Source organism: Molossus molossus, unplaced genomic scaffold (genome assembly GCF_014108415.1).
Source record: "Molossus molossus isolate mMolMol1 unplaced genomic scaffold, mMolMol1.p scaffold_m16_p_13, whole genome shotgun sequence".
NCBI lineage: Eukaryota > Metazoa > Chordata > Mammalia > Chiroptera > Molossidae > Molossus > Molossus molossus.
Genome location: NW_023425348.1, coordinates 42,986,211 through 42,999,774, shown reverse-complemented (window position 1 = coordinate 42,999,774; position 13,564 = coordinate 42,986,211). Strand labels below are relative to the sequence as shown.

The following is a 13,564-nucleotide window of genomic DNA, read 5'->3' as shown; positions in this document are numbered from 1 at the left end:
ACTCCCTATGACAACCTCTTCAGCCCTAAGCAATCTCATTCCTTTTTAGGGCCAAATTATATTTCACATTTTGTTTATCCATTTGTCTACTGATACACAATTGGAGTATTTCTACTGTTGGCGGTTATGAGTAATTCTGTGGAAAACTTTCGTATGTAAGTTTCAGGGTGTTCAGTTCTCTCGTGCATATACCTAGGAATGGAATTGTTGGGTTATATGGTAATTCAGTGTTTAATTGTTTGAGAAACTGGTAGACTGTTTTCCAAAGTCACTGCATCATTTTACATTCCCATTAGCACTTTCTTTCTTTCTTTTTTTTTTTTTTATCCTCACCCAAGGACATTTTTGCATTTATCTTCAGATAAAGCGGGAGGGAGAGAGGGAGAAAGAGAGGGAGAGAAACATCCATGTGAGAGAAACACATCGAGCTGTTGCCACCCACGTGACCCCAACCAGGGCCCGGGACAAACTGCAACTGATGTACGTCCCCTCAGCGGGAACCGAACCCAAAACTCTCTGGTTCGTGGGCCGGCGCTCTAATCGCTGAGCCAAACTGGCCAGGGCTATCAGCACTTTCTTTATATCCTTTCCAACAACTTGTTATTCTCTGTTTTTTTTTTATTCTAGCTATCCTAGTTTGTGTGAAGTGGTATTTCATTTTGGTTTTGATTTGCATTTCTCTGATGACTAATGATGTTGAGCATATTTCTATGTGCTTATTGGCCCTTTCTTCTTGGAGAAATGTGTATTTATATCTTTTGCTCACTTTTTAATTGTGTTGTCTTTTGATCATTGAGTTATATGAGTTTTTTTTTAATGTACATATTTTAGATATTAAGCTCTTATCAAATATATGATTTGCAAATATTTTTTCCCCTTCTGTGGGTTGTCTTTTCACTTTCTTGATGTTTTTTGAAGTACAAAAGTGTTTTGTCTTAATGATATCCATTTTATTTTTTCTTTTGTTGCTCATTTTTTCAATGTCATATTTAAGAATCTTTAGCCAAATCCCAGGTCATAATGAGTTTTTTCTATTACAGTTTACATTCAATGTTATTTTGTGTTAGTTTCAGGTATACAGCAGAGTGTTTATTTTACAAAGTGTTCCCCACAATATTTTCAGTACTCATCTGGCACCATGTATAGTTATTACAATGTTACTGACTATATTCCCTGCACCTGTACTTTACATCCCTGTATCTGTTTTTCAATTATCAATTTGTACTTCTTAATCCCTTCACCTTTTCACCCAGTGCTCCAACCCTTCTCCCCTTGGGCAACCATTAAGTCTGTTCTCTGTGTCTTTGAGTCTATTTCAGTTTTGTTCCGTTCATAATGATTTATCCCTGTGTTTTCTTCTAAGAGATTTGCCTCTTAAGTTTAGTTTTTTTTATCTATTTTGAGTTAATTTTGTTATGGTGCAAGGTAAGGTTCCCACTGTATTTTTTACATATGATTATTCATTTGTCTCACTACCATTTGTTGGAAAGAATATTTTCCCCCTGTTTAATGGTCTTGATACTTTGTTGAAAATCAGTTGATTACATATATGTGTTTATTTCTGGACTCTCAATTCTATCTCATTAATTTATATTTCTGTTTGTATGACAGTACCACACTGTTTTGATTATCATTGGTTTGTAGTAAGCTTTGAAATCAAGAACTATGAAGACTACTATTTTGTTTTTATTTTTTTTAACAATTGTTTGGCTATTCTGAGTCCCTTGCATTCAGCTTGTCAGTTCTACAAAGAAGTTAGCTGAGATTCTGATAGGGATTGCGTTGAATCTATAGATCAGTTGAGGAGTAATAATATCTCAACAATGTTAGATCTTCTGATGCATGACCATGGGCTATTATTCCATTTATTTAGATTTTCTTTCATTTTTTTCAACAATGTTATATGGTTTTCAGAGTATAAATTTTGCACTTTTTTTGTTAAATATATTTCTAAGTATTTTATTCTTTTTGAAGCTATTGTAAATGAGAGTGTTAATTTTATTTTTTTCCTTGTTTTTTTGCTAATGTTACAGAAATGTAGCTGGTTGATTTTGTACAAGTCATTTTTTAGTTGTAATAGTCTTTAGTAAATTCTTTAGGATTTTTTTTTTCTGTATTGATTTTTAGAGAGAGAGGAAGGGAGAATGAGAGAGAGGTAGAAACATTGATGAGAGAGAACATTGATTGGCTGCCTTCTGCATGCCCCCCACTGGGAATCAGGCCCACAACTGGGTATGTGCCCTGGCTGGGAATCAAACCAGCGACCTCTTGGTGCCTGGGTCGACGCTTAACCACTGAGCCACACCAGTTGGGCAAGGATTTTTTAATATAAAGGCCATGTCATCTGCAAATAGAGATTATTTTTTCTTTTACTATCTAGATGTCTTATATTTCTTTTCTTGCCTAATTTCCCTGACTAGTAAAATTTTGAATATTACAGGCAAGGGTGGATATCATTGTTTTGTTTCCTGTTCTCTGTTAGTGTCTGCTGTAAGGTGGTCTGCTAATAGCAGAGACTTTCTGTTTTTGTTTATCTGATAAACTTTATTTGCTGACTGTTTGATTCTTGGTTGAAAGTTCTTTTTCTTTGAGAACTTTGAATACGTTATCCTACTGCCTGCTGGCCTACATTGTTTCTGCTGAGAAGTCAGTTGTTAACCTTAATGCAGTTCCCTTGTAAGTGGTTAAGTTGTTTTTTTCTTGCTGCTTTCAATACTTTTTCTTACCTTTGACTTTTCAGCATTTTTAGAATGATGTGTTTGTTTGTGGATCTTTTATATTTATTCAATTTGGAGTTTACTGAACTTTGTAGATGTGTTAAGTTGCTGCTTTTGAGTAAATTTGGGACATTTTCAGCCATTATTTCTTTGAAATTTTCTTTTTCTCTTTTCTCTCTGTTCCTTTTTGCTAGTTTGTATGTTGGTACACTTAATGGTGTTTCACATTTTTCTAAGGCCCTCTTTTTTTCTTTCATTTTTTCTCTCTCAGTGCTTCAGCTTGCATTCTCTGCTGATCTATTTTCAAATTTGCTAATTATTTTTTCTTTCAGTAGTTCAGATCTATTTGTGAGCCTTTTTAGTGAAATTTTTTTTTTATCCTCACCCAAGGACATTTTTGCATTTATCTTCAGATAGAGCGGGAGAGAGAGGAAGGAAGAGAGAGAGAGAAACATGGATGTGAGAAAGACACATCGACTGGCTGCCACCCACATGACCCCAACCGCGGCCCGGGACAAACTGCAACTGAGGTACATACCCTTAGCGGGAACCAAACCCAGGTCTCTCTGGTCCATGGGCCGATGCTCTAATCGCTGAGCCAAAGAGGCTAGGGCTGTAGTGCATTTTTTAGTTCGGCTATTGTACTCTTCAGCTCCAGATTTTTCATTTGGTTCTTTTTTTTTTTAAATCCTTGCCTGAAGATATGTTTTCATTGATTTTAGAGAGAGAGTAAGCAGAAGGGAGAGAGAGACATCAATGTGAGAGAGGAACATTGGTTGGTTGCCTCCTATATGTGCCCCTACTAGAGCCAGGGGACCAGGGCCAGGGATCTGAACTGCAACCCAGATAGGTGCCCAGATAGGGAATTGAACCTGTGACCCTTTGGTGCACAGGCCGATGCTCTAACCACTTCGCTACACCAGCCAGGACTATATTAATATTTCAGATATTAGATACAATTGGGTACTGGTCTTCCCCTACCACCCCCCCCACCAATGTATTTTTATTTGTTTGGTTATTTGTTGTTTAGTGACTAAATCAATTATTTTAGTGAAGTTAAGCTTCTGATGTTATTCCTCGGGGAGGTTTAGCTTTGGTTATGCCCACAGTCATTCTGAGATGACAATGATATTAGTATTGCTCTTTTCCTTTCCTTCCATGACCCCACTCAGCTATTAAACTCTACTAACTGATTGTTCTATTGATTTTAACAATGCCCAGGAGCATACATTGCTCTCTAAAAACTAATGCAAATTGTGGCTTCTCTGACCGGCCTTTGTGGCTAAGTGGTTGAGCGTTGACCCATGCATCAAGAGGTCACCGGTTCAATTCCTGGTCAGGGCACATGCCCAGGTTGTGGGCCCAATCCCCAGTGAGGGGCATGCAGGGGGCAACCAATCGATGTTTCTCTTTCTCTCTTCCTCTCCCCTCCTCTCTCTCTAAAAGCAATAAAGAAAAAAAAAATTATGGCTTCTTTGAAGGAAGTTTCAGAGGTCTAGTTTTAATATTTGTTCTGACCACAGGAGGTTTCCCCTCAGCTTCCTTATTCCTTAGTTTTGTTCTGCATACTATCCGGCCTATAGAGTAGAATGTGTCTTCATTAAATCCATGGATCGCCTTCCAATTACCTTTTATCACATCCTCCACTGTTCTTGAGACCACCCTTACACTTGAATTTCTTCATTCTTTGTTACAAATAAAGTCAATTTCTTTGGGAAGAGGTTAAGAACTACCTGCTTTATAAACCTATTTCTACCTTCAGACAGCTCTGGAGTTCTGAGGGTAGGATCAGTGATATACTTTTCTAAATGACAGACATCTCTGCCCTAGGAGCTGAGCAGTCAGTTAAGGCAGGGTTGGAAAGGTGGATAAGCAGCCCGAGATCTGCTCAGCTTCCTTTTCCTGGCAGCGGAGCCACTACCTCACAAGCCATGGCAATGGTGATCAGGACCCTAGTACAGTGATACCTCGGTTCTCGAACGCCTCGGTTTTCGACCAAATCGGTATTCGACCAGGAGATTCGAGAAACTTTTGTCTCGGAATCCGAACAAATATTTGGAACTCGAACTTCCGAGATGAGCCGAGTTGAGCCGAATGGCGTTCATTCGGCCCAGCGCGCCTTGCTTGCGTCATCAGTGTGAGTGCAGAGACAGAGTCACGCTTTGTGGAGTCACGCTTTCCTATTGGTTTCATTGCTTCGGTTCTCGAACAATTTGGTTCTCGACCTTCCTCCTGGAACGAATTATGTTCGAGAACCGAGGTATCACTATATTCTTAATGGCATCATGCCCAAAGTAGAGCCTTTTGTCTATAAATTGGAGGCTGAGCAGAAGAAGGAAGCACCTACCTCTTGACTACACTTGGCTAGGACTTAGTCTTAGCAATCGGTACCTGGGGGCATGATGAGATAGGCTGAAGTCTTGTTGCTCCTCAGAAAAAGCCCTCCAACAGGAGCTAGAGGAAGAGGAAACACTGTGTTCTCGACTGCATTAATCTGGAGAGTAGTGTACCTCGCTTGTAGCAGGGGAAGGAGGAACAGGTCTGGTTTAAATACCACGATCTTGCCTTTCTTCTGATTTTGTTCTACATTTTCTTGACTAGATGTTTCTTCATTTGTTTCATTTGTCTTTGGGACCATTTCCAAAGCTTTACATTGAATGTGTTTTGTTTGTTTTTAATTTAGATACACTTGACAAATAACATTGTATTAGTTCTAGGTGTACAATATAATGGTTTGATATAGGTTTAGTTAACATCCATTACTACACAGTTACAAATTTTTTTTGTGTGTGATAGCACCTTTTAAGAGCAATGGTTTTAAATATATTGTAATTACCTTCATTTTAAAGGGCTGTAGTATTATCCTCTGAAACTATCTGGGTCTGCTATTTTTTGGTGAAGAGGGAGGAACTCTTAAACATTTAAAGAAATGTGTCTGTTTACATCTTTCTTTTCTGAGGTCAATTTTGATAAATAATATTTTTCTAGACAATTATCTATTTCATCCAAATTTTCAACTTATTTGTAGGACTGAGCAAAGTAGTCATTCTTATGATTGCCTTAAATTTTATTCTGGTTATTTTCGGTGCTTCTTTCTTTCTAAATATGTTTTTATTGACTTTTTAGAAAGAAAGGGAGGGAGAGATAAAAACATCGATGTGAGCCCTGGCCGGTTTGGCTCAGCGGTTAGAGCATCCACCTGCGGTCCGGGTTCGGTTCCTGCTAAGGGCATGTACCTCGGTTGCAGTTTGTCCCCGGCCCTGGTTGGTTGTGCGGGTGGCAGCCACTTGATGTGTCCCTTTCACATCGATGTTTCCCCCTCTCTCTCTCTTCCTCTCTCTCCCTCCCACTCTAACTGTGCAAAAAATGGAAAAATGTCCTCGGGTGAGGATAAAAAAATAAAAAAATAAAAAAACATCGATGTGAGAGAGAGACAGCGATCAGCTGCCCAGACATGTGCCCTGACTGGGAATCGAACCAGGACCTCTCAGTCCATGGGACGACACTCAGTCCACTGAGCCACCCTGTCTGGGCTTCTGTGGTTATTTCTTTGGAGACTTCTTTTTATGTGCCTTAAGCATTATTACTGTAATTCACCAGTGAATTACTAGAAATAATTTTCCCCTACAACTTCACCGTTTATGATTTATTATAATCAGGATTTCTTTATTTCTATGATAACAATACTTTATTCATTGAATTCTTATTATGTGCTAGGCACTTTAAAATTTTGATTTAATCTTCACAATAACCCTAGAAGGTGTATACTAGTAGTATCTTTATTTTCGATGAACAAACTGAGTCATAGAAATGAATTTGCCTAATTATGCTTAGATGTTATAATTTTAACTTCTTTGTTTGCTATAAGAAATTTAAAATTATTTAAGGCTATTAAATAAACAGATTTGTTTGCTTCCTAATGTCTCAGCCTAATCACTATCCTAAAAAGGTAATAAAAGTTTTAGTTGTTTATGGCAATACATTCAATTCCAGAATTATTTCAGTGAAGTTAATGGGGGGAAAGTGTTACCAAAAATTTTGTTCCTCAGTTGTCAGTTATTGGTAATTAAAGTTGTAATTAGTATGAAATATTTCTTTTAAATGAACATTTTACATTTTTCCAGGCAACGTAACAATTAAATAAAATTTTGGGCAAATGTAACAAAAAATCATAACCTCACCATCCTAATATTTTAATTTTATTTTTACATATTGCCTTCAGATTCTAGTCTACATGCATATTTTTGTAGGTACAATAATAGTGTATCTTTTATTATGTATTTGACAAACTGAGCTATTAAAATACTTTTAGAAACTGTCAATTTAAAAATAAAGTTTCAAAAAGAAAATGTTCTCGCTCCTTTATAGTTTTCAACAGCTTTTATACTTTAAGAGGTTAGAAAACTATTTGGTGCAGTTGGGAATATATAAAAGCTACATTAACATTTATTCTTCACTTCTTATCCTAATCTTTCACCCCATCTACATGGAACAGATTGTTTATTTGTGAAAGTTAAGGTCAACGGCTGTTTGGTTTGAAAGCTCTTATATATAGCATGATCATAGACAAAAGAAAAAAATTGTTTTTCTTTAAGAATTTAATGGTTTTTACAATGTTTTAATTGTATTCTTGAATAAGAAAAATTAGAAAAGAGGAATTTGAGAACTAAAAATTGGTGGAGAGTTTATATCCACATGAAGAAAGCTTCTCTTTAGGCAAGATGGAGTAAACGTTTGTAACTACTGCCCTCTTGGGTTGATATAAGGCATATGTATTTAAAATAATTTGTACTGATATTTATCTTTCTTCTTTCAAAGGTGTTAAAATCATCACACAACAAGTTCAACCAAGTAAAATATTACCCAAACCAGTGACAGCAACTCTGCCCACCAGTAGCAATTCCCCTATTATGGTGGTTAGCAGTAATGGTGCAATAATGACAACTAAACTGGTAACTACTCCTACTGGTAAGTTGTCTTAAGCATCAGTTTATTCATTCATCATATATTCATTGAGTAATTTCTCTGTGCCGGCAATGTGTTTGACACTGGGATTTCAGAGATTATTAAAACAATTCTTCAAAGAGGCCTTTCTTGAATTCCCACTTCCCTCTAACTAAAAATAGTTCTTTCTCATACTGTTGTAGAGTCCTTCATTCTTTTTGTTCATAGCACATGCTACAGTGTCTATTTACTTAGCTACTGTTTGTTGATTTGTTTAATATTGTTCATCATATTAGACCATAAGCTCCCATAAGGGTAAGGGACCATGTCTGTTTTATTCACGAGAGAGAAAGAGAGAGAGAGAGAGAGAGAGAGAGAGAACGAACACTAGTGAGGTGGTCTATAAATAAGTGTTTAGTAAAGATTTGTTGAGTGAATAAAAACACAGTTCCAGTCCACAGGATCTCACTTTGATAAGGTTGAGAGTCTGTGTTACGTTACAGTGCAGTAAGCATTACTCAGACTGAGGGAAGCACAGGATGACATTTGCCTAGATAAGAGAGCAACCAGGCTATGCTCAAGGAAGTGAGAGTGTAGAATATTTAAAATAGTACCACCCTCAATCTTTTTTTCCCTTGTCTGTTTAAATGGGATAATAATACCTATGCCACAAGGTTATTGTAAGTGTTAAATTAAATACATAAAATCTCCAGCAGAGTGCTCAGTAGCTGTTACTATTAATTAATATTAGAATTAGCTATTGCTATTATTTTAAATTTGCATAACTCTTACCAACTTTTTCTTTTTTTTTTTTATCCTCACCTGAGGACATTTTTCCATTTTTTTGTTCAGACAGAGTGGGAGGGAGAAAGAGGAAGAGAAAGAGAGAGAGAGAAACATCAGTGTGAAAGAGACACATTGAGTGGCTGCCACCCGCACGACCAACCAGGGCTGGGGACAAACTGCAACCAAGGTACGTGTGCCTAACGGTAACCGAACCCGGATCTCTGGACCACAGGCCGACGCTCCAACTGCTGAACCAAACCAGCCAGGGCTCTTACCAACTTTTTTTGAGGATGGCCAGTATTTAGATAATAGAATCTAGATGTTGTAAAATGATACCTGTCAGAAGTTTATAAGCTATCAGCTGTTGGCCGGTATGTAAAGGTCTGTACAAATGTTATACTTAATCTCCCTTAGGCTCTATTATCTCCATTTTCAGTGGCAAAACAGAGACTTACATTAAACAATTTGCCCAAGTTCACATAGTCAATAAAAGGCAGAACTGGGACTTGAACCCAGATCTGTTTGACTCCAAACCTAGTGCTTTAAGAAAAATTGTGATAAAATATACATAACGTGAAATTGTGATAAAATATACATAACATGAAATTTACTATTTTCACCATTTTTAAGTGTATGTTGTTAGTATTGAGTACATTCACATAATTCTCAACCATCACCACTGACTAGCTCCAGAAATTTTTCATCTTCCTAAACTGAAACTCTGCACACATTAAATAGTAACTCTCTACTGTCACCTTCTCCCAGGATTTTGCAACCACCATTCTACTTTCTGCCTCTATGCAAAAGCCTGTGCTTTAGAAATACTGTTATTCTTGTATTAAATCTATCATACTTTCCCCAGAACTTTTCACCACTTCATACATAGATATTATGTATATGTGATTCTTCATGTTGGGGAAAGGTATGTCTATGCTTATGTATCTATATTAGAATAAGTATTTCTTTTTTTAAAAACAAAAGCTTAAGTTGACTTTTTTCTGGTTATAATTTAATGGATTCAAACTATGTATCTATATGACATTTACTTTGCACTGGATTTTTTTTTTCTGATTCAGATTTATATTTGTAACCAGTGTAAACTAATTCTGCTTAATGTTCCTCCCTCTTTTGGATAGGGATTGTATTTTTAGATGGTGAATAACTTGCTAAGAGCATTTTTTAGGTGGAGGGGATTGTTGAAAATGGTGATCACAATGACTTCTGACTCATGAAAGAATTTTTTTCAGTTGAAGAAAGTGTTATTTTAGTCATTTTTATTTTCCCAAGGTGAATAGTTCTTAACTTAGGAATGGTATTTCTAAGGTACTGGATTTGCAGGCTCATTTGGTTAGTTTTTTAAATTACTCTTTAGGAAAAGAAAAAAGTCCTAGAAATAGTGGGAAATAGTATAAAATTCTTTGAGAAATCTGAAGAAAAATATCTTAACAGGTCAGTTAAAGTTGAGGAAATATGTAAATAGTGAACTTTTTAGGCTAAAAAGAAATATTCCTGGCAACTCTTGGCAGCCTCAACTATAATCTCTAGTAAAATGATGGCATCACTTTTTAAAAGATGGAAATATATTTACAGAGTAGCAGAGTACAAAGCAGTAAAAGTTTATAACATTTTAGGCAAACAATACTGCCTTATTTGCTGAGTGCTGACATTGGGTTTGGCACTGAGAGCATAAAACAGATGCAGAGACCTTAAAATCTATAACAGAAATAGCTAAAATGCTCTGGCAGGAAAGATGATTAAATTTAAGTTTCTTTTGGCATAAAACTAATGGAAGAAGGGTAGTGGAAGAAAGGAACAGAGTTAACTTTTTCTTGGGGTTAGTAATTTGATGCAACACATCACAATATTTTATGTGTAAAATTAATTCAAATCGACTTGGCTATAGTCCTTGCTGTGTACGTTGAAAACTGGCTGTAAATTGTTACTTAAGCCTTGACACCTTGAAATTCCATTTTCAGGTTAAAGCAATGTAAATTACATTGAATTATAGTTTAACTATATAAATTGTCGTTCTTCTATAAGTAATTACAAGTTGTTTTTTGGCTTTTTCTTTTTTACAGGTACACAGGCAACCTATACCCGGCCAACAGTGAGCCCATCCATAGGTCGGATGGCTGCAACCCCTGGAGCTGCAACCTATGTGAAAACTACCAGTGGTAGCATCATTACAGTAGTACCCAAATCATTAGCTACCTTGGGGGGCAAGATAATTAGCAGTAATATAGTTTCTGGTAGGTATATCTGAAACATGTAGAAGTTTAGGTAATTTGTAAGAGGCAAAAAAATATTTCAACTGTTGGAAGGATTCTGTTTGGTCTCAGTTTTCTAATTAGAAATCTGGAGCTTTTTTTCAGCCTTGATGTTTAGCAATTATAATTAAGCTTTTGATAATTTTAAAATAGAAAGAACATAAATGTTGCTTTTAATCAGAATGAAAAGATTATGGCTTGCATTCACATAGAGATTTTTCATTATAAAATATTCTTCTACTTGTCAATCTATTCAAACCTCATAACTCTGAGATAGTGGAATCATCCCCAGTTTATAGATACACAAAGATTTAAGGTTACAAAGATGAAATTGACCTTCCAAGACCACATAAGCCTCATAGTGGAAGAACTATTTATTTATCTAAATATGTTTAAGGAACCATAACTCATAATTTTAGTTACTAATGTCACTTTAACTTATTAAAAATAAAAATACTTGCATATCTTTATTTGCTTTTCACCATTTATGTTGACTGTTTACTTAAAAAAAATGTTTTACTTAGATAGTGAAGGCTAATATTTATTGGTATTTTGGGACCTTACCTGGTTTTCATTGGCTCATTAATTCCTGAAGTATTTGGGCTGTGGATCCTGAAGTGAAATGTTAACATGGCATTTGTTTTCATTGATTATTATTTTTTAATTAAAATGATGTTAATAGTCTTTGATCACACAAGCCCTATGGACTTTAACTGTCTACCATTTTTGTAGACTAGCCATATTTTGTATGCCCCAGGTGAGTTGTTCTAACATTTTAAAGTGAAGGGATTGAAGTTCCTGGCAGTAATATGATGTTGCTGATAACTCTGGGAGTGAAAAAAAGCAAAGCAGGGCATGGTATTGGCATAAAGTACTATATTTAAAGCTGTTAATTTTGGCTCTACTTTTAAGTATAAGTGAGAAAATCTAACATTTGCCAAACTGAGGAGATTGAAACCAGTAGGGAAAGAATTATCATACTCCAGATTTTAAGAGGATATTTTAAATAACACAATTAAAACTCAAATTATAATTTATTACATGACAATATCTTTAAATAGTATAGAACACATAGTCAATTAAACATTTCTCAAAAAAAAAATCATGTTTTTTATTGGTATGTAGCTTTTTATAACTTATAAGAGTTTTTCTTTACTTATATATGAATTCATGGTACTATATAGCTTGAAGGAATGTTTAGATGTTTTCAGGCCTCTATTTTCAGACATTATGATTTAGCTGCTTTGTACTAGGTTAGAGCAATGCAAAATAAACACATTTATCTAGAAACAAAGAGGTGGTCAGATATAACATTTATAGATTTTACCATGTATGCATTTTGTCCACTTTTCTATTTAAATATAAAGCAGGTTATAATTCATTGCTGTTTTAAGTGTATGGGTATATATGAGAAGAGTTCTTAAAATTTTCAGCACTATAGTATACACTGGGCACACAGTCAAAACAACTTTATTCATTGCATGGTGCTCATTTTGTGTCAACCTCTGCCTCACTGTTTGACACTTTTATTCTAAAGAACTTCTCTCATTTCTGACTGTTCTAAACTGATCCTTATGTTATACATCAATATTCTTTTGTTTTGTTTTGAAATATATTTATTACACTATAGACAAGGTTGGACACACAATCTTCCCATAGCTTTTTTTTTTTTCCTGTCTCTCACCCAAGTTTCATTTAATGGTCATAAAATCTTTTTTTTTTTCCATTTCCTTTTTTTTTTTAAATTTTATTTTTGTTACAGATGTTTCTCCTTTTTTACCCCATTGGCACTCTCCTCCTCATCCCCCCCCCCCCACCCTGTCCCTGGCTTTGTTGTCCATGTCCATTGGTTATGCATGCATGTATATAAGTTCTGTGGTTTTTGTCTTCCCACCCCCACCACCCCCTCTTCTGAGGGTTGTCAGTCTATACCCTACTTCCATGTTTCTGGGTTTCCTGTATTCCTCAGACTGTTATGTTCATTATATTCTGTATATAAGTGAGATCATGTGGTATTTGTCTTTTTCTGTTTGGCTTGTTTCACTTAGGATAATACTTTCCAGGTCCCTCCATGTCATCTCAAAGGATAAGAGATCTTTCTTTCTTATAGCTGCATAGTACTCCATTGTGTATATGTACCACTGCTTTTTTATCCATTCGTCTACTGATGGACACTTGGACTGTTTCCAGATCTTAGCTATTGTAAATATATCAATATTCTTTATAAAGACAGTTGTCATTTTATAATATTCTTGTTCTCCATGATACTAGGATTATAAATTAGTTTATTAACAGTTTCAATTCCAGGTTATCTATTTATAGTAAACTGGTTGGATGAATTTAGATAGTTTTATGCTTTCATCCATGAGCAGATGCTGGATTTTAGAGTCTATACTCACCCCACTCCTGTTCCCCAACAAAAAAAGAATGCTTTTCTTAAAATACACTAAAAAAATCTATCTGTAAGAATAGAAGACTTTTAAAAATGAGACTTTTCTCCTCATTGTGGAGAATTTGGAAAATATGGAAAGGTAGAAAAAGAAAATTAAAAGCATAATTTTCACTATCCAGAGAACTATGTACAAATTTAAATGTATATATTTTGTATATATTTCTGTTCATTTTCTATATAAATGTGTTTGTATGTATGTGTATATATATATATTTTTTAATTGAGAGCTAATATAATCAGTTTTTATTTTTTTGTATATAATATTATTTTTCCATTCCATTAAATGTATTTGGACATCCCTCTCACCCCTGCTTAATGGCTACACAGTGTTTCTTCATGTGATGCACCATAATTTAGCCATTTTCTTATTGTTGAATATTTTAAGTTGCTTACAATAT

General features: G+C 35.3%; 1 protein-coding gene across 2 annotated transcripts in view; it reads left to right on the top strand.

Moving 5' to 3' along the window:
- The window catches only part of EMSY (EMSY transcriptional repressor, BRCA2 interacting), a 546,562-nt gene that overhangs the window by 45,361 nt on the left and 487,637 nt on the right, over positions 1-13,564 (top strand). For both annotated transcript variants that reach the window (XM_036258223.1, XM_036258222.1), the window contains exons 11-12: positions 7,536-7,685; positions 10,526-10,696. In XM_036258223.1, coding sequence (XP_036114116.1) covers positions 7,536-7,685; positions 10,526-10,696 — 321 coding nt within the window. The remainder of the gene's footprint in view (positions 1-7,535; positions 7,686-10,525; positions 10,697-13,564) is intronic.